This window comes from Copadichromis virginalis, linkage group LG11 (assembly GCF_057382275.1).
Source record: "Copadichromis virginalis isolate Kocher_CV1m ecotype Utaka linkage group LG11, C_Virginalis_male_GT1.1, whole genome shotgun sequence".
Classification (NCBI taxonomy): domain Eukaryota; kingdom Metazoa; phylum Chordata; class Actinopteri; order Cichliformes; family Cichlidae; genus Copadichromis; species Copadichromis virginalis.
Genome location: NC_140628.1, coordinates 21,371,269 through 21,391,070, shown reverse-complemented (window position 1 = coordinate 21,391,070; position 19,802 = coordinate 21,371,269). Strand labels below are relative to the sequence as shown.

The 19,802-nt window shown below is 38.3% G+C and overlaps 4 protein-coding genes across 5 annotated transcripts; all 4 read left to right on the top strand.

Moving 5' to 3' along the window:
• Positions 1–331: 331 nt before the first annotated feature.
• On the top strand, positions 332–2,373 carry LOC146698504 (speriolin-like protein). The gene is made up of 4 exons (XM_085473639.1): positions 332–571; positions 1,446–1,664; positions 1,750–1,874; positions 1,995–2,373. The coding sequence occupies exons 1-4, from the start codon at positions 412–414 to the stop codon at positions 2,325–2,327; spliced, it is 837 nt and encodes a 278-aa protein (XP_085329765.1). The 5' UTR covers positions 332–411; the 3' UTR covers positions 2,328–2,373.
• Positions 2,374–3,545: 1,172 nt separating this feature from the next.
• smpd5 (sphingomyelin phosphodiesterase 5) lies at positions 3,546–8,951 on the top strand. Of its 2 annotated transcripts, XM_085473629.1 has the most exons (9): positions 3,548–3,797; positions 4,770–5,453; positions 5,598–5,960; positions 6,467–6,542; positions 6,664–6,804; positions 6,901–6,990; positions 7,084–7,147; positions 7,258–7,417; positions 7,603–8,951. In XM_085473629.1, the coding sequence occupies exons 2-9, from the start codon at positions 4,869–4,871 to the stop codon at positions 7,708–7,710; spliced, it is 1,587 nt and encodes a 528-aa protein (XP_085329755.1). In that variant the 5' UTR covers positions 3,548–3,797; positions 4,770–4,868; the 3' UTR covers positions 7,711–8,951. The 2 variants fall into 2 exon arrangements, with proteins under 2 accessions (XP_085329754.1, XP_085329755.1); XM_085473628.1 differs by having other exon boundaries at positions 3,546–3,797; positions 4,770–5,960.
• Positions 8,952–11,326: 2,375 nt separating this feature from the next.
• malsu1 (mitochondrial assembly of ribosomal large subunit 1) lies at positions 11,327–14,433 on the top strand. The gene is made up of 4 exons (XM_085473635.1): positions 11,327–11,766; positions 12,948–13,123; positions 13,205–13,286; positions 13,378–14,433. The coding sequence occupies exons 1-4, from the start codon at positions 11,430–11,432 to the stop codon at positions 13,530–13,532; spliced, it is 750 nt and encodes a 249-aa protein (XP_085329761.1). The 5' UTR covers positions 11,327–11,429; the 3' UTR covers positions 13,533–14,433.
• A 3,545-nt stretch (positions 14,434–17,978) lies between these two features.
• Positions 17,979–18,972, top strand: LOC146698501 (peptide YY-like). The gene is made up of 4 exons (XM_085473636.1): positions 17,979–18,035; positions 18,254–18,436; positions 18,527–18,616; positions 18,805–18,972. The coding sequence occupies exons 2-4, from the start codon at positions 18,273–18,275 to the stop codon at positions 18,827–18,829; spliced, it is 279 nt and encodes a 92-aa protein (XP_085329762.1). The 5' UTR covers positions 17,979–18,035; positions 18,254–18,272; the 3' UTR covers positions 18,830–18,972.
• The last annotated feature ends 830 nt before the right edge of the window (positions 18,973–19,802 follow it).

The following is a 19,802-nucleotide window of genomic DNA, read 5'->3' as shown; positions in this document are numbered from 1 at the left end:
ACTTTGGGATTGTTTTGTCAAATTTTTGTTTGCTGGGATCAAAAGTGAATCTTTAATGCTTAACCTAAAAAAAAAACAGCAGAAATAAGAAGGGCTAAAATGTGCAGTAGATGAAACCGTAACTGCAGCCAAACCTAAATATAAATGTATGCGACTCCATGACAGCTAGGCAAGATTAATCCAATGATGAAACCTTTTAAAAAGTGATGAATTAATGGTCATTCCTTCATGTATCGAGGAAACTTAAAATCTTGATGCGCTCTCTCTTTCTCTCTCTCTCTTTTTCTGTTTTCATTGAACTAAAAGAATCCTGTCAAAGTCAACTGCTGCCAGAGTTCTGTTGTCATTTGAATTGATACAGTTTTGTTTTGGGGGCATTTTGCGGCTTAGCTGTGAAACTGAGACCCTCCAATGAATCTGGAGCAAACTGCTGTGGCCTTGCGGTTAAAAAATGACCAGCTCAGGCAGGACAATGATCAGCTGAAGTCGATATTAAGTGTGGTCAAAGAAAACATAGACCTCAGAGCTAGGATGGAGAGCTTCAACAAAGACACTCTGGAGGAATTAACAGGTATTGTGGTTTTCTTTGCCACCAGGTGGTGGCATCAGTGTTGACTTCTGACTGGCTTTGCTTAGAAATCTATATTTTTTACTTCTTTAAACAAGTAATGTTATGTCTACGTGATGTATAGTAAAGTGTAAGCATTTATAAATATATTTTTTCTGTATTTTATTAATCGTCCTTAATATGTAGATCCAGCATTTTAAAAAACAACACTTCGTAGTAGAATAAATGGACCCAGGCTATTTTAAAGAAAAATAGCCTGGGTCCAATCACTTTGTCCTCAATCTCTCTGTATTAATGACTAATAAATATTATTTTCAGTGTACATTAAAGTATTTTCAAGTTAATTGTTTGAATGGCATTGCCCCGTTCTTTGAAGCGTACAAAGGCTAGCGAGGGCAACAATAGATCCTTGGTAAATGCATGTGCAGCATAATGACAATTGCTTTTATTTAATTTAATTTATAGAGGCGTATTTGTTATCCTGCATATTACGAGCAACATGCTTTTCAGGCATCTGTGGTTAAAAAAAGAGTGGTTCAAATACAGTACGATAATATAAAGTACTAGAGAGATAAAAGGGGTAATTTAAGTCAAATTGGGTTATAAAATGGGACATTTTGGGGGGAATGTCGTTACAGACACACACTCTCTAATCCTTCGGTTAATCCATACTTTAAAATCAGGTCTATGCCATGGGGTCAACCAGCTCAGAAGGACTGAAACAAGTGTGATGGGGTTACGCCTCCACTCTGGAGTTACAATCAAAGAAAAGCTTTTGCAATAATCACTGGTTTATTAGACAACTTTCACTGTGCACATACCTCTGATTTTCTGCTTGTTCTTAATGACGAATAACAAGGCCGTTGTTTTTTATCAGTTTGCTCCATCTCAGGAACAGAACCATTAACTCAGTGGCAGCGCACCTTTGATGAGAAACAATTCAGAAAAGACTTGCAACAAACCAAACCCAAATGGGAACATCGATCTTCGTCTCCCATCGACTTCAAGTCTTTCATCCAAAGCTCTCTGCACACAGACGCAGATGAGACAGCTGAGCGTCACAGCCGCAGAACTGATGTTCTTCTTGACAGCAAGGGTGATTGTTACTTCAAATGTAGAAAATGTTTGAGCTGTAATTGCACTGTTGAAAGGAATAAATCATTTTTATTATCTATCTTCAGCCCCAAACAGGCTTCTTGGAGAGATTTGCTATCAGCTGGATAGGAGAATTCTCTCCTACATCTTCCAGGGTCACACGAGGCTCTACGGTTTCATAATGGCCAATATACCAAACAAGATCATAGAGGTAAGAATTATCACAATGATATAATGAGGAGCTCAATTTAATTAGTACAAATGTGTCTGTTGAGGAGTTTCCTGTTTAATATGGCAGTGCTCATATTCACCTTTTATTTACTCATTACAGGTTAGCACACATCCACTGACAGGGAAGGTGGACCAAGGCTATCAGCTTCATCTCACTCAGAGGCATGCAGAGCTCGTGGAAAGGCTGAGCCAGCGTGGGTATAAAGAAGCACTTCACCCTCCTTTTACTGAGTTCATTGTGAACACCTACGGGATCCTAACGGAAAGGCCAAGTGAACACAGCACACAGGAAATGGACTACAATAATCCAGACTTCCTGAAGAAGGTGATAATGACCACTGCACCTAGAAAGCTTCACAAGGACCTGCTGGTTGTGCTCACTTGCCTCTGCATGATGGCAGAAATGGACAGAAAGCCACTTCTTTTTTGGTAGCTCCAGATCCAAATTTGGCTTTGCACCATCCTGAAGCTGGAATAAATGATTCGACATAGCAAATAATGTGTGTCTATGATTTTGTGCTTAATGAAAAATGTCTGCCATTTGATAGAGAAACCCAAAAATGAAACTCACAATTGCACATGTGTTTAGTCATTTCAACAACACCAATCAGCCAGCTTTATTTAACCAGAAAAACAATGAAGTATCCAGGGGGTTTAAAACTGTCACACACAAATAAGAAGCACAGCTTGATGACAGATGTCTTAACAGTAATTTGATTTCAGCCAATATTCAGTGCAGTGTGGACTGCTATGGTATCCCCAACATTGGGGATCATGAGATACAGCATCAGGAAGTTTTCGTGGACCTAACTTTAAAGAGGTGATACTACAAAATGGCCGATATAGGTCTAATGCAATCTGGAGTTCTGTTTCCTCGCTTTGTTTCACATGTGAAGTAATCTGTTATTCTACAGTACTTTCTAAAATCTCAAGGCACCCCTCATCTTTGCTTGCAGTGACGTTCTTGTCATTTTTAAATAGTCCTGAAAAATAACTTTTCGGGATTTCTGAGGATCTATCAAAGTTTTTCTTTGCACATTGGCTGCTTCCTCAGCCTGATTAAGTCAGACGAATTTGTTTGTTTGCTTGTCTGTTAAACCACGTGAGACGACACAGTTTGACATAAAATAGTGTTTCTGCACCTAAAAGGTGATTTACAAAGAGCTGTTGTTACCATGTTGTGCAGTTCGTCCCTAATAAATACATAAATGAATGAATAAATAAGAGGAAATTGGATAAGTTTAGGACAAAGGGAGAAGGGAGTCTAAAATCTATCTACAGCAGATGAACAGTATCTAAAAGTTACGTTAGGGTTGACACAAGACTTTTGCACAGTACTGTATATGCTATGCATTTTTAAAAACTGAAATTGAAGCAGGACAGTTGCTGGCTCCGCAGTATGTAGTTTAGTTTGTCGTCAAGTAGGACTTTATAATTTTACTTTTATTATCGGAAAGTTTCATTTGTTACGTTAAGTCATATTTACGTCACTAACAATAAGTAAATATACTTAAAACAATTCAAGAAAAAAACACATGTATGGAAAATAAACAGCACAGTGACTTAGAAATATCAAATTCAATGGAGTTTTTCATTTGGCGAACAACAGCAGCTGATGCTGTAGGTCGCCCCAGGTGAGGTCACGTGCCATACGGGGCAGACACCATGACAACTCTGTAGGGGTGTGGCTTAATAACGTGACACACACCGAGCAATAAGAGCAATATGGTTTTATGTATGTTCAAAAGGACTGCTTTACTAATGTTATTATCTGCTTTCAAGCTAGACCGTACGTGTTTTCTACCGAGCATGTGCGAACAATACAAAGAAATAAAATAAACATTTCAACCGGCTGCTCGTTGTGTGGGTTCATCAGACGGACTGTGCCAGTTTACATGCTAAGGTAAGTAGACGTGTGACTTCCACGTTAGCTGGTGTTTTAAGCTAGCAATGCAACATCAAGGGTGTATAATGATAAACGACATGTAAAGAGAAGTGTTAGCATTTACTGAGAAAAAGATTGTGGGAATTCAAAAGTATGAATTTGAGAAGTGAAACGGTTAGCTTAAGCTTACTTGCAGATGGCCGATGAAGAGAGAACGTGTTATTCAGCTACATTTACCTGTACAAGTATGTTGCGAGCAGTGGCACAGAGATCTCTTGCTGATTAAGAGGCTAGATGATGATTTAAGTTACGTTAGCCTGTGTTTGTGTAACCTAGTTTTATTCCGTGATTTTTTTTAATAGTTAGGAATGTTAATCGAAAGTCAGAAATGGTCCTCAACCTTTGGACGCACCACCCTGGGGGTCCATTGTTAAGCAGTGTTTGTAGTATGATCTGGATTTTCACTGTGAATTAAATGCATCACCAGTTCATATTGCTACAGTTAACGCCCTGATAGAGAATATGCTCGCCTTGGATCGATATAATTGTATGTATGTGCTTTTCAAACGACAAAAAGCAGCAGTACAAGGTTTGAACAAGATAAACATTTGTACTGTTTTACTTTACATAAACTCATGGGCCTTAGATGGTGTGTTAGATCTGTAAAGACACAAAGGTGTGGTGCTCAAGGCAAATTTTCACTGAAGCCTTACTCTGCCTTTAGTTAAATAAAAACTCTACAGATGGTGACAGCTGGATAATGTCAAGGCTGTTTCAAGCATGTTTTTTTTCCTCTTCTTTTAAAAGCAATCATTATGCATTGCGTAAACAATGAGTAAGCTGTCTGTTGTTTCCTGTGCATTTGATTATACTGCCTTCAGTTCTGTGCAGATGCCAGTTGCTTCATGCTTTCCAGAAATGCATGTACGGGCATGAAGTCGTAAAGCAGGTTATTCCATGAGAACGATTATTTCCTTTTTCTTGTTTCAGTGTCCAGTGGATCCCATGAAGAGGAGACGCTGCACAGGAATGAGGCCAGGCCGAGAAGCTCTGACGTTGTTGATTGTTGTTTAGAGACTGTAAATCAACATGGCCCTGCAGGCTTCTGCCTTTCCTAATGGCTTTGTTGCAGGCATCCATGCTGTGGGATGGGCTTTTATCGTGCCATGTTTCTGGTTTCTTGATCGCCTCATTGCTGTGTGCAAGTCCACCACTCTGGAGCAAAGTCAGCGGCTGGAACAGGAATGCTATCTTCGCCCCCTCGAGGTCTTTTTTGGCTCCATTACCTTCTTTATTCTTTTTCTCGCTACTGCCCCTTTGGCTTTTCTTGGCTTTCTGCTTTGGGCACCTCTTCAGGCCTGCCGCAGGCCATTTAGCTACCACAGAGAGATACCATCCTTACCAGAGAAGGCAACAAACAAGGGCTTTGAGCTGACTGGTAAGGCGTCATTTGTCTTTGCTTCAGCCAACCTTTGTCTGCTGCCTGACAGCCTGGCTCGCTTTAACAACTTGGCTAACACTCAACGTAGGGCAACTGCTATTGGCCAATGCATTGTGCAGGGCATATCTCGCCCTAATATCCGGATATTAGTTGATTCCCCCAGCAGCTGTGGTACTCTCAGCCCTTCCAGCAGCATTCTTCCCACAGTGAACTCACCTACATACGGGGCTACAGTAAGTCAACATCCTGACCCAGCTGAAATGCATGATCTAAATCTAAATTCTAACATAGATTGTGTACCCAATGATGATACAGAAGAGCCTTTGAATGAGTCCACCTTTCCCCTCCTCAATTCCAACCGTAACTCTAACCAACAGGACCAATCAAGTCAGCAAAATCCCCGAGCTTTGAGCTCTCAGGGACTCCGCCAGCAGAGTGATGTACCCTGGGAGATATTGCCACTGTTTCCAGCCAACGTCGACATACTGTGCCTTGAAGAAGTGTTTGATAAGAGGGCTGCACGGAAGCTCACCAATATATTGAAGCTTGAATTTGGACACATACTGTATGATATAGGTGTGTATGCATGCCAGCCACCATGCAGATGTTCTTCTTTTAAGTTCTTCAACAGTGGGCTCTTCCTCGCCAGCCGATTCCCTGTCCTCGAGGCCCAGTACCACTGCTTTCCAAACAGCCGAGGAGAGGATGCACTGGCTGCCAAGGGTCTGCTTTCTGTTAAGGTGCATTGCTTAACGTCCCCCTCTTTAATCTGTCTTTTCTTTTTTTCCCTTTTTTTTTTTTGTTTTTGTTTTGAAATCTTCAGATCTGCTAGTTTTGGATGCTTGCACGTCATCGTATAGGGATAAATTGTGTTCAACGTTTCATTTTAGAAGTATGCTTTCATATTTATGGACAGGAAGTGGAAATTTCATCAGAGCTTAGCTGATCTGAGATAAAGAACTGAAACTGTGAGCAAAATTCGTGACACCTCAAAAAGTTTAGAAGTCAGTTTAGGTCCATTAGTTAACTTTATGATGTGGAAATATGTGATATAAAGTAGTGGATGCATGCATAATAAGGAGGGTCATCTTATGAAGTTACAGACATTTTTAGTGAGGTATTGAGTGTTGATTTCATTGGACTTTGTTGCTTTTATGTAAAATAGAATTAATACTTGGGCTTTTGTATCAGTTTGAATAAACAGAAAATATGATGCCATGATTGTTTTTTTTGTTTTAATTTCTAGGTGCTTATTGGGAAGAACCAGAAACAGAAGAGAGTGGTTGGCTATTTTAACTGCACACACCTTCATGCACCAGAGGGTAGGTACCAATTTCTGATTTGGCTTAATTAAACAAATTATAAAATCTTTTCATATTTAAATTTTTTTATTTTTTAATTTTAAGTTGTGTTTAGGAGACCCTCTGTGTAATCCTATTTCAGGTGAAGGGGAAATTCGTTGTATCCAGTTAGAAATGGTAACTAAGTGGATCGCGGAATTTCAAGCTGCCAACAAACAACCTGATGAGGATGTTGTTTTTGATGTACTCTGTGGAGATTTCAACTTTGACAACTGCTCACCTGGTGTGTTGCTGTCTCATGCAAGACTTTATTCTGTTAATATTTTTCCTTTTTGTTAATATTGTGTTTTAAACCAGTTTTTAAAATGTATTCATCTAGATGATCGTCAGGAACAGAGTCACTCTGTTTTTGAGGAATACAAAGACCCTTGCAGGGCCGGACCTGGAAAGGAGAAGCCCTGGGTCACCGGTTTGTACTATTTATTCCCTGTAGCACTTCATAGTTTGACTATATGACAAATTTCAACAAAGATTAGAGAATTTTTATGGTTTGTTTTTGAAGGTACTCTGCTGGAACAGCCCACATTGTATGAAGAAGATGTAAACACCCCAGAAAATCTACAGAGGTACTTTTGCCACTTTTGTTGTTTTCAGGAAAACTAAATTTCTGATAAGAAATCCTTACACACTGTTTATGGTTACAGCAACCTGCCCTGTCTTTTTCATGCTCTTGTAGGACTTTGGAGAGTGAGGATCTGAGAAAGAGGTTTATCGCTCCTCCTGTACCTAAGGCGGACTTTCCGTTGGTGTACCCTGAAACTGACCAGCCGTGGATCGGACGACGGATCGACTATATCCTGTACCGCGAAAGCTCCATTTCGAAGCAGTGCCGAACAGTATGTGCCTCTCTTATTTCCCTGTGTTCAGTCCCCAGTCTTTTCATTTGCTCATTTGTGTTTGAAATGTTTATATCTGTAGATCATTCAGAAAATATTTGCAAATTGCAGAACTACTGACAGCCTCCTCATTTAGAAGAATAATTTATCATTAGAAAATGCATAAAATCTTTTTTTCCATTTAGGAAATTGAAGAGGTGACCTTTATAACTCAGCTGGCTGGGCTTACGGACCATATTCCTGTGGGACTCAAACTGAATGTGGTTATGGACTCAGACTCTGCTGATGAATGAGGACTCATTCAAACAACAGTACAAAATGCACAAAAAAAGTGCACTGCTTTACTCTGTACAGGTACAAGAGTGTTTTGACTATATACTTGAATTTGTAATTTTAATGACCAAGGAGATTATACCTCAGGTGAACTTTATACATTTTTATAGCATAAAGGTTTTATAATCGATGCATTTTATATATCAGGGGTTGTTCAGGCCAGAGGTGTTGATTTTATAAAACAGTAGCATTCTCCTGTCATAGCTTCCTACCAAAATAAATGCAAATAATGAATTTTATACCTTTCTTTCTGACAACATTTAAGAGGTGCATTTTTTTACTTGTCCTTCTGACACAGCAGACAATAGTACTGTTGTGACTGTCATCCAGCTGCTAGACAAAATGTTGACAGCACACAATTATGATTATAATGAACAAAAGTTTCAACAAACAGTTCATTAGTAAGTAGCAGTTTTGTTTTCTTATATACACAACCATGCCAGTCTTACAGTTCATCAAAGTAGCAGAGGCTTTGAAGAAAGTAAATACGAAATAAAAAGCCAGAGTGATTTAAATGTTGCTGGAAACTGAACTTGAACTTGAAATTAAGGAAATAATGAATATAACCTCAACTCCAATTTAAGAGCTGCAACATTTGATGAGATGCAACAATAAAATATGGCAGGTGAATTGATATGTACAATTAGATGTTCTTCTGGAAAACCTTGAGTCCTGGCATTCATGTGGATGTGATTGTGACGCACACCACTCACCAAAACAGTGATGCTCACATTCACTTCAAAGGCACCTCCAGACGGCGGGGCAGGACAATACACTTCATTTGAGACTTGCTCAGAAGAATAGACCAAGCTGTTGATCCCACCTGCAAAGTCTGCAGATCTAAATGCAATTGCATGTCCACTGGATATAAAGGAACAGCCAAACATCACAAGACATCCCCAGAGTTGCTGTGTCCATTCCCCGAATGGGTCAGCTGGTTTAATGGGTCAGGTTTTCATCATATCTTAAAGAAGGAAGTGTATATGCTTCAGTTAGTGGTTTTTAGATCTGGACAAATGTAACAAATTAAATCAGGGGTTCCTCAGTTGTCTGTTCTTGGACTATTACTCTTTAGCTTTTACATGTTCCAGCATAAAATATCCTATTCAGATGATACACAGTTGTAGTCATCATTTTCCTCCAATGATCTAACCCTTGTTTGCAAATTAATGGAGCAATAAATGATCATAGTATCTGCTGTCATCATTTTCAACATTATTTTAGAACTGAACAGAGACGAGGCAAATATTTGTTGTTGCTCAAAAAGGTCAGAGAACATTTGTTCATATTTATCATTCATTTCTCGGAAACACAATGAGCAAGTCTGGTTTGATAACTGGTTTGCTCACTAGATGGGCTTACTATCACTTTAAAGTGCATATTCAAAATGAGGAATGTTTTACCTCAACCTGACTGTGAGAAATTGGTCCATGCATTCATATCACGCAGGTTAGACTATTTGAATGCTCAATTTGCATCAGTGGGACAACTTCAGCTTATTCAGAAAGCAACAGGCAGAGTCCTTATGCATACAGTCAGGTCCATAAATATTGGGACATCGACACAATTCTAACATTTTTGGCTCTATACACAACCACAATGGATTCCAAATGAAACAAACAATATGTGCTTTAACTGCAGACTGTCAGCTTTTATTTGAGGGTATTTATATCCAAATCAGGTGAACGGTGTAGGAATTACAACAGCTTGCATATGTGCCTCCCACTTGTTAAGGGACCAAAAGTATTGGGACTATTGGCTTCTCAGCTGTTCCATGGCCAGGTGTGTTATTCGCTCATTATCCCAATTACAATGAGCAGATAAAAGGTCCAGAGTTCATTTCAAGTGTGCTATTTGCATTTGGAACCTGTTGTCAACTGTCAAGATGATATCCAAAGAGCTGTCACTATCAGTGAAGCAAGCGATAATTAGGCTGAAAAAACAAAACAAACCCATCAGAGAGATAGCAAAAACATTAGGCGTGGCCAAAACAACTGTTTGGAACATTTTCAAAAAGAAGGAACACGCCGGTGAGCTCAGCAACACCAAAAGACTAGGAAGACCACGGAAAACAACTGTGGTGGATGACCGAAGAGTCCTTCCCCTGGTGAAGAAAACACCCTTCACAACAGTTGGCCAGATCAAGAACACTCTCCATGAGGTAGGTGTATGTGTGTCAAAGTCAACAATCAAGAGAAGACTCCACCAGTGTGAATACAGAGGGTTCACCACAAGATGTAAACCATTGGTGAGCCCCAAAAACAGGAAGGCCAGATTAGAGTTTGCCAAACGATGTCTAAAAAAAGGGTTAGGGTTAGGGTTCTGGAACAACATCCTGTGGACAGATGAGACCAAGATCAACTTGTACCAGAGTGATGGGAAGAGAAGAGTATGGAGAAGGAAAGGAACTGCTCATGATCCTAAGCACCTTATCAGTGAAGCATGGTGGTGGAAGTGTCATGCGTAGGCATGTATGCCTGCCAGTGGAACTGGTTCTCTTGTGTTTATTGGTGATGTGACTGCTGACAAAAGCTGCACGATGAATTCTGAAGTCACTGGACAGCACTTCACAGTGCAGATGGACAATGACCCAAAGCATACTGCAAAAGCAACCAAAGAGTTTTTGAAGGGAAAGAAGTGGACTTTTTTTTGCAATAGCTAAGTCAATCACCTGACCTGAATCTGATTGAGCATGTCTTTCACTTGCTGAAGATGAAACTGAAGGGAAAATGCCCCAAGAACAAGCAGGAACTGAAGACTGTTGCAGTAGAGGCCTGGCAGAGCATCGCCAGGGATGAAACCCAGCGTCTAGTGATGTCTGTGTTCCAGACTTCAGGCTGTGATTGACTGCAAAGGATTTGCAACCAAGTATTAAAAAGTGAAAGTTTGATTTATGGTTCTTATTCTATCCCATTACTTTTGGTCCCTTAACAAGTGGGAGGCACATATGGAAACTGTTGTAATTCCTACACTGTTCACCTGATTTGGATGTAAATAGCCTCAAATAAAAGCTGACAGTCTGCAGTTAAAGCACATCTTGTTTGTTTCATTTGGAAACTTGAGCATATCCAAGTGTTGGAGTCACTCCATTGGCTCCAGTTCAATACAGAATTACCTTTAAAATCCCTCTTATAGTTTATATTGCGGTCGGGTCATCAGATGTAGATCTTGTAATTAGTCCCAGAATTAGATCCAAGTGTGCTGAAAGTGCTTTCAATTACAGTAGTCCCATTCTTTGGAACAAGCTACCTGCTGACCCGAGGTCAAGTACATAAAAAAACAAAACAAACAAACAAAAAAAAAAATCCCAGACTCAATCGTGCTCTCACAGGCCTTCACTTAACACCTGTGTGTGCATGTGCAAATTAATTACATCATAAAATGTAATTTCCAAACATGTTTCACATGTTTAAAGTGGGTTCATCAGTCAAGTCAAAGTAAATCACAGGGCAATGGACTAACCTTACATGTGGAAATCGGAGTACAAAGAAAATCCACAGCCTGAAGTTTCGGTAGCTTTCGCTACCGATAGGGGGAGCTCTATATTTTCCCCCCCACAATCACGACCTTAAAGCCAACAAAAATGCATTAAAAGCCAATCAAAACCGAGGACATGAAACACTTCCTGTTTTTAGCGCTGTAAACTCGTGGATAGCTGTTTCCGTAATACTGTAATGTTATGCAGGTGAAGACCATGAATTTACTCTGTCACTCGCGGAAAGTGCTGTCCTCGGTGCTGAGAAGTAGTGTTTTACTAAAGCCAACAGAGGCTTTTGGAAGCATTTGTTCAATCTCCAAAGCTCGGTGCATTAGCCTGTCTGTGCCTCAACATTTTACAGCAAATCTGACCTCATGTCAACACTCGCATCACACAGCGTCCTTCACCGGGCACTTTGACATAAAAAGATGTTATTCGGAAAGCGAAGAGAGCCGAAATTCAGAGAGTAATGGCGTGATTGAAGATGATTCACATGAACTGGACGATAATAGCAGAGAAAATAGCTCCTTAAGTCGCAGTAAGTACTTAGAGCGTGATAGAGGTTTCAAGAGCAGTCGCTTACTTGCTTTATCATGTGTAATATAATTGAATTTCTTGACGTTTCACGGTTACGCGACATTTGGTCTTGAAAGAGTGATATACCTGAAAAGTTTTTATGGTGCATCTTCAGGTTGTGAGGTGGAAGCACAAAAACAAAGTCCTGCTTCTTATTTCTGACAAAACTGCCAATATGACGGCAGATGCCTAAATTCTTGCTTAATATGCTTATTATTTGTGCCAGTAATTAATTGGCAGGTAATAGTAAACACTGGGATTTCATGAAGGATGAAAGAATGTAAATATCTACTACTTACAGATAAAACAAAGGAAAATAGACAGTTGGGATACTTAAAAAGATGATTCATACGGTTTAGATGGTTCACATCAAGTGTGTGCAGTTTCATTAAAAACAATTAAACTCTAATAAAAATATTAAATATTTTTAAATCTGACATGATTGCGCATTAAATATAAAACTTTTTGTCATTTATGCTGTTGTTTTTCATTTAAGCCAAATAAGCATCAGATGTGTGTTATTTACTGTTATGGACACTACAGCATGCAACAGGCTGCACAAAACTGCAGCCTGTTGATCATGTCCACAGGATATGCAGAATTTATAAATAAAAAAGTAATGTAATGTTTATATTTGCTGATGTATTACTCAGGTTGTGTAATGTTACAGACACTGCAGAATTTGTCTGGCAAAGTCCACACCTTCACATATTGACAAGAGGAAGTAATGAAGAAAAATAATTAGTCACAGAAGTATAGAATTACACATGTAACACTTAAAAAAATTGGTATTAAAGGACATGCAAATGTGCTAGATCATAATTTGGAGGGTATTTGCATTTGTATATCAAATAAACAACCTTTGATTATATCTCATTTCTTTTTATTCAATGATTTCAATCAACACCTGTGTAAACGTTCTCACCAGGACCAACTCTGTATAAAATTACTAGAAAATACTTCTTAGTTACATGGATGAATGCAGTTTTGTCATTTCATTGTGGGTGACTCATGTTCAAAGTACCAGTATGTTTCTGTAAAATGTCTTTTTCCAAACTGCCTTGCAGTGACTCAAAGAAAGTAGGACCCCTGTGCTGCTTACATGCTCGTACTGCTTTACCATTTTCTTTTCTTTTTGTCAAGGATCCTTGGAGACTTTCAGTCTTGATGTGCTGGTGTCTCTTCTGCGTCAGGAAAATGCAGTAGACCTCTGTGTGATTAAAGTACCAGAGCAAATCAAATACGCTGAGTACTTCATTGTCGTCAGCGGTGTGTCACCAAGGCACTTGCGCGCAATGGCACTTTATGCCATTAAAGTGGTAACTTACCTCTGTTTATTCTTTGTTACATGCTAAATATATTTGTTCTTTAAACTCATACAAAGGATGCTTTTACTTCAGTACAAGTTTCTGAAGAAAGATGAAGATCCAAATGTCAAGATTGAAGGGAAAGATGCAGAAGATTGGATGTGTATTGACTTTGGTATGTATATCCTTATTATTTGTTTAACAATTCCTATCCACTAAATTAACCATCTATAAAAGTTACAAGTATTTGTTTTTCTGTGTCTCAGGTAATATGGTTGTTCATTTCATGCTGCCAGAGACTAGAGAAGTGTATGAACTCGAAAAACTTTGGACTCTCCGCAGCTACGATGAGCAGCTGAAGAGTATCCCAACTGAAACACTCCCAGAGGATTTCATATTTGATGTTGAAGTTACAAAGTGAAAACATCTAAGGCTAAATAATAAGATGTGCCCAGACTGAACTACTTTGAGTTTTGGATACATTCTTTACAGTCAAAACCAAATCTGTTGGATTTCCAAAAGTACTTTAAGTGACAGAAATGCTGAAGCCCAACTTACCAGTATATACTGATCTCAGATATATTAACTGTACTATCTACATTATATCTCATCTAATGAGCATAATATCCCATGGCAAGACATCCATCTGTCTGCAGTTCACAAGAATTGTTACTCCATCTACTACTGGGCAGGTTTTAATAAAACTTGCACACAATGAAAATATACTCCAAATTGTTCTCAAGGTTGCATTTTGCCAGATGAGCTACTATCTGAAGTCTTTAATGGAACATAAAGGAAAAAAAAATACATGCTTTTGGCTATTTAGAAATTGTGGCATCACATAACTTGTCCAACGAAGTATGGACAATAGAAAGTACGATGCTATAACATCAAATATGCAGAAACAACAAATTGTGTAGACTTATGCACGGTGCCTTACACTTTGTTATGACATACACACCACTCGGACATAGGCTCTTGCAAATTTGCAGATATAGAAAGCATGTTACTGAGCCATCACATCATTTTTCTGCAGGGGTCATCCCAGCATTTACAATGATAGTGATTTATCTGTGATAGGCTAATGTATACTTGTATACTGGTCAGCCTTCAGTATTTTTCTTTAGATAAATAATCCAGAAACCCAACACCTTTTGTTTAAAATTGACAACCTCTAATGATTCTGTTAATTTTTCGTACTGTTTGACATCACTGGTACGGTGATATGGTGTTTGTAAAATGCTAAAATGACTCATGAGTTTGCAGATAAAATGTATGTTTTATCCTGTTTAGATTGTTGAAGTAAATTATTTTTTCTTACATTTCAGACGTGTTGATTGATGATTAATATGGTGTCGAGGTGAGGACAAAGAAGAGGCAGACGTTGCTGTCGAGCAGACGAAATGCATAGGTTCAGTGTTGATTCAGTCTCCCCAGGTGTGAATATACTTATTCACAAGCACCTGCAACTGTGTCTGAAGAGCAAGAGCCTTTTAATATTTAAACCTGACAGCAGCAAAGCAGTATTCACATTTGCAGGTATAATTTAAAAAATAGTCTGTATTTAAAATATATTCAAGTCTCAGAAACACATTTTCTGCAAAATTCAAGCAAGAATAAATAAATAAGAGAAAGAAGAATATAGAGTCACTAAAACAAGTCATTTAAGATGATGTTTTCAGCCAAATCCATCTGAGTGCTTTGTTTCGGAAAAAAATTGTTGCCCAGGCCATTATTCGTTACACGCATTCACTCAGCACTTACAAGATAATAAGACAATAAAAGACTCAAAAGTAAGTGTATCCAACACCTAGGTTGATTAGGACATGGACAGATTAAGAGTTTCTGTCTTTTTTCATGGTTTCTGACATCAATATCACATTAAAAAACAGACTGATAAATAGATTTTTGGACCTTTTTGACATTTAAAGAATACGGAGCCTGAGGGTAGAAAGTAAGCCAAAACATACACAAACACTGATACAACTCGCACTATATCCCCATAACTTTCTTGCATGCAAGCATTACGCTTCATTGACTTATTGTCAGGACATTAGCTAAATGTGAAAATGTAATGAGGCAGGAGATGCCTGCACAGAGCCGACTGGACCTGGTGTTTGAATGCTTTTAACTTGTGGTCGTGCTGCTTGCACATGAATGGAAAATGAAGAATGAGTCAGACTAATGTTTAAAAACAGATGGGGAAGCAGTGAATTTGGACATCTTCATGCAACATAGTCTCTGGTTTCCAGTACACTCCCAATATAAACCCACTGAGATGAAAGTTAGACTTTGTTGATCACACTTACTTATTCAGTAGTTTAAATTAAAAAATAAGACTATCAAGTAATTATTTTTAATATTATTTGTCTTTATTGTAATATAGTAATTTATTTTTTTAAACTAGCTTATTTCTATTTTTATTTTTTATTTTTAAAGGCTCTGGAGGAAAATTGCAGTTTGAAAAATCTTTTTTTGTTCCACTCAAATTTTGAGTGGATAATGTTCTCATTATCTATACAGCTGTTTCACCCACTGTTTTCTCCCCATTAGGGACCAGGTGCTACGATGGAGGAGATTATGAAGAAAGGGAGGTTAATTAGTAAATAGTAGCAGAGTTTATGTCTTGCATGACTCATTGCTATACAAAGCTCACAGTCGGCTTACTTTCACATACATTACCAAAGTGCATATGCAATTAAATTCTATCATGGTCTTTGTGTAGCATTAGGTTTCTGTATAAAGAAAGGAGTATATTATTTAGTAGGTGGTCATTACTATCCAGTGCAACTGGCTAAAATAAATAATTTATCTTCCAGAATTCCTACTGAAAGTTTTAGCTTTAATCCTCAACTAGAAGTCCATCTGGGTGTCAGGCTTTTGATATTTTAGTACGAGTAAATGTATGTATTTAGGCCTTCTGATAGTCCTGCAGGTGGGCTCTCTCTTTGTAGATAACGTTTGTGAGGAGCATTACAAGAGAGCACATCAATTTTATCAGAAATGGCACTTGAAGGACTCTGTGCTTTATCCACCTGGCCCTCATTTGTCATCACAATACCTGATGTCACAAACTATTTAAATCAGTCCGTAAAGGGTGTTCAGCATCAAGTGCAAATGTGCTTGCAAAGATTCTGGGAGTATTTGTAAAAAGTAAATAAATAGTTTTGAGCTTCTTGTACCCCAACGCCTGTGTCCGGTGATGACAATGAAGTACATGATTGATGCCTGGTTGGCAGCTCCTGCCACAGCAGTCAGTTGGTGTCTGCTCCAAGCATGCCAAGTTTGACTGATCTGATCAGCATAGTGTTGTTTTGGAGCATTTTTCCTGACAGATTCATACTAACAGTGAACCTGATCACTTGGCAGTGATACTCAGTGCCATGAAAATCGCAGTATTAACATGTAAATGCTTTCTATGAATAACAATGTCATTTTCTTTTACAGCATCTGAATATTTTGCCTGTAATATGAGCCAGAAAAAGTTTTTTGTTTGTGTTTAGCCGACGTTACCAGCAAGGACTTGTGCTGTTGCTTTGGAGTGCAGCGCTCATATGACTGCCACAGAACAGCAACGATTTACTGCCAAGTTTTTGTTGAGTGCCCTTCTAAGAAAATAGTTGCCATTAAAGTTGTCTTATCATTTTGGGGCTGAAAGCTTTTTGTGCCCTCTATCAACTGAAATTGAAAGTTTAAGGAGTTTTTTGTGATTTCCTGCCCTTTCTTGTATGATTTCGAGTAATTTAGAGCTATGCTTGCTCGTTTGGCCGAAATTGCTGCAGTTATTGTCTTAAGACAACTGCCTGTATTCAGTAGTGTTTAATTTGGACTTAAAGATGAGATACATGAAGCAGTTTTAAAAGGCTATAAAATCAAAGGATTTAACATATACTAATGAGTTTTGAACTTTTGGTTCATTACTGCTAACCGTTTAAAGGCTTTGACTAGGCTGCTCTTGTATAATTTGCACACAATACACAATTGTGTGATAGCAAGGAGCACGAATGCCTGTTCTTTTATTTCCAGCAGCTTTTCCTATTTTTGAGATGGTTAATGCACAATTTCATGAGTTAATTTTGTTTCCTGATGAGCCACAAGTTCTTTTGAGCTGCATCAGTCAAGGCATCCGGCATTTCAAAAACAATAATAAAATAAAAAAGTCAAATCAAACATGTGGAGCTTCCTGCTGTATCAGCCCCTTGTGATTAAGGTAGTAGTTAAAAGTAGCTTTTGATGTAGACCCCCTTTGCATTTCTCTATGAAGTGAAACATAATTTTTCCAAACACTTGGGCATCCTTTCATTTTTCAGCTTAATGTGAAAACCATGGCCATCTTAAGTTACACATCATCAGTTTTATTAAAACATACCATGCTGCTTTTGGTCTTAAGTAGATTTTCTACATTAATAAAACTTTTAGCTTTCATCTCCACTCATCAGTACTTCTCCATGATAACTTCAAAATCTTTTTGTGAACCAAAGAAAAGTTTGCTGTAATCAGGTGTACTCTTATTGCTTATTTAGACCTCCTTATTTTTTTTTAAACATAGAAAACAAAGCCATTAGGGTAAACAAAAATGATGCAGACCTTTTGGGTTGTTCCAAATGAATTGGTCCTATTGTAGAACACAAATTTCTGTAGCATGTTAGTGATGTACTTAATTTACATTTATAAAAAAACAAAGGTTATGAGTTTTTTTTTCTGAAATAATGCCATTTTTTGTTTCACTGCTTTGCTACTTTGAGCTTAAATAATGCAACCATAGATATTTCTCAGGAGTAGCCTAAAAGAACAGAATTATCCCCCCCCCCACACACACACACCCCTCCCCACATGGCACAAGCTGTATAAAACATGGGCAATGTAGGGAATCAGACAGACGTGCCTTGAACAGCGGGAAAAGCAACTACAGCAGAACTAAAGTGTAAGCAAAATCTTTATTTGTAACAATTTGATGGAGAGGCTTGCTTTTTAAATTTAAAGTCAGCATGTCTTTACAGATTTGACTGCCTTTATGTTTCATGAACATGAACATGGTCACTCTATTGCAGAGATCTTTTTCTGATTTTGCCGTGAGTTGCTGGATTTGTGTTTTTGTTTTTTATTACTCTGTATTTTCACTTAATTTTCCCTGTGATCTAGGACGTGTTCCAACGCTGTGATGTCGCTGAGTATTCTGGCTCTCTGCCTGCTGGTTTGTATTCACTCTGGCATAAATGCATACCCAGCCAAACCTGCCAATCCACGGCAAGGCGCGCCACCTGAGGAGCTTGCCAAATATTATTCTGCACTAAGACACTACATCAACCTCATAACAAGACAGAGGTTAGTTATCTACTTCTATATTATTGAGTCCATCTTGACCCTATATGGAAAAAAATATTGTTTAATTGCTGATATCTTCTTTATGCACAGGTATGGGAAACGAGACAGTCCTGATACTGTATTTTCTGATGTGCTAGTGAGGGAGAGCACAGAAAGTGTTCCAGGATCCAGCTATATCAGGTAGATTTATTTACCCCATTATCTCTCTGTTAAACTACCATATATATATATTCTTGTATATTATATATTCTTCATTGGACTGAATATTACTTGAGTCTGATTAGGAAGAGGGATACCTTATGCAGATATTTTAATGTGTTTTCTAGAGACTCAATTTCTAATTATTATGTTTTAATGTGTTTCTGTAGGTATGATGGGCTGCCATGCTGCTAGAGCTGTTACATCCAGGTTGACTTTACCATAACGCTGCCACTATGATGTCTTTTACTCCCATGAATTGAACTTGTGTTGCATGGAATAAACGCTGTGTGTAAAGAAACTACTTTAAACTGTTTGTGTTATTGCCACTGCTGCACTGTGACATGTTGCTAGATAGTACAAGTGTGTCTTACGTGGTGAACAGTGTTTTCTGTGTCATTCACTGATGGAGTAACAGTGCACTCTGATGGTGAGCTGACATCTAAGCATTTTGAGGTTTTTCTTAAGTGGGGCAAATAGCTTTTAAAACATGTCTGCTGCAAGAGTCCTATTTAGGGGAAATGTGAAATAGAAATTAGTAATGTGAGTACATCAAAGTGTTTTTCTCAGCTTTACTTTTACCTCTTTTATCAAGCCTACTGAGATTTGCCTCCACCCTAACTCACAACAGATTAACACTTTAATCTCATCAAGTGACCTGGATACATAAAAGCAAATCATGCAATGCTATGGTAGTCTCTATGTGCCTTGAGAGAAAATGTCACTTTTTTATGAATGTCGGTTGTGCAGATGAGGTTATTTGTTGCCAGACATGGCAACAATTATTACAGGACTCAAAGATGGCAGTGAGGCTTACAGTATCTCTTGGGGTAAGCGTATCCTTCCAGTTTAGTTCTTAGCTGTGCTGTTTGCTATGCAATATGAGCTGTCATCATTGTGCATGCTTTTCTGGAGTCAGCAGAGAAACTAATCTGTATATAAGGTTAGACATTCAGTCGACTTGTTTTTAAAGACTACACACACACTCGCTTACTCACAGTAGATCAGGAATCAATACACGAAATAGATAAAGGATGAGACCTATAAACCAATTCAGTAATGGATAATTGACTCAATATTCATCCCTATTCATAAAAACCATGAAAAGGCACAATAGGTGGTCAAAAGGCAACTGTATATTTTAATTTACAGTACTCGCATATTTAAT

Bases quoted from the DNA above. Each gene is read 5' to 3' on its own strand.
- LOC146698504 (XM_085473639.1), top strand. From the start codon at position 412: ATGAATCTGGAGCAAACTGCTGTGGCCTTGCGGTTAAAAAATGACCAG. The intron at 572-1,445 runs GTATTGTGGTTT...GTTTTTTATCAG, and splicing joins CACTCTGGAGGAATTAACAG to TTTGCTCCATCTCAGGAACA. The intron at 1,665-1,749 runs GTGATTGTTACT...ATCTATCTTCAG, and splicing joins TGTTCTTCTTGACAGCAAGG to CCCCAAACAGGCTTCTTGGA.
- smpd5 (XM_085473628.1), top strand. From the start codon at position 4,869: ATGGCCCTGCAGGCTTCTGCCTTTCCTAATGGCTTTGTTGCAGGCATC. The intron at 6,543-6,663 runs GTAGGTACCAAT...ATCCTATTTCAG, and splicing joins ACACCTTCATGCACCAGAGG to GTGAAGGGGAAATTCGTTGT. The intron at 7,148-7,257 runs GTACTTTTGCCA...ATGCTCTTGTAG, and splicing joins ACCCCAGAAAATCTACAGAG to GACTTTGGAGAGTGAGGATC.
- malsu1 (XM_085473635.1), top strand. From the start codon at position 11,430: ATGCAGGTGAAGACCATGAATTTACTCTGTCACTCGCGGAAAGTGCTG. The intron at 11,767-12,947 runs GTAAGTACTTAG...CTTTTTGTCAAG, and splicing joins AAATAGCTCCTTAAGTCGCA to GATCCTTGGAGACTTTCAGT. The intron at 13,124-13,204 runs GTAACTTACCTC...CTTTTACTTCAG, and splicing joins CACTTTATGCCATTAAAGTG to TACAAGTTTCTGAAGAAAGA.
- LOC146698501 (XM_085473636.1), top strand. From the start codon at position 18,273: ATGTCGCTGAGTATTCTGGCTCTCTGCCTGCTGGTTTGTATTCACTCT. The intron at 18,437-18,526 runs GTTAGTTATCTA...CTTTATGCACAG, and splicing joins AACCTCATAACAAGACAGAG to GTATGGGAAACGAGACAGTC. The intron at 18,617-18,804 runs GTAGATTTATTT...GTGTTTCTGTAG, and splicing joins CCAGGATCCAGCTATATCAG to GTATGATGGGCTGCCATGCT.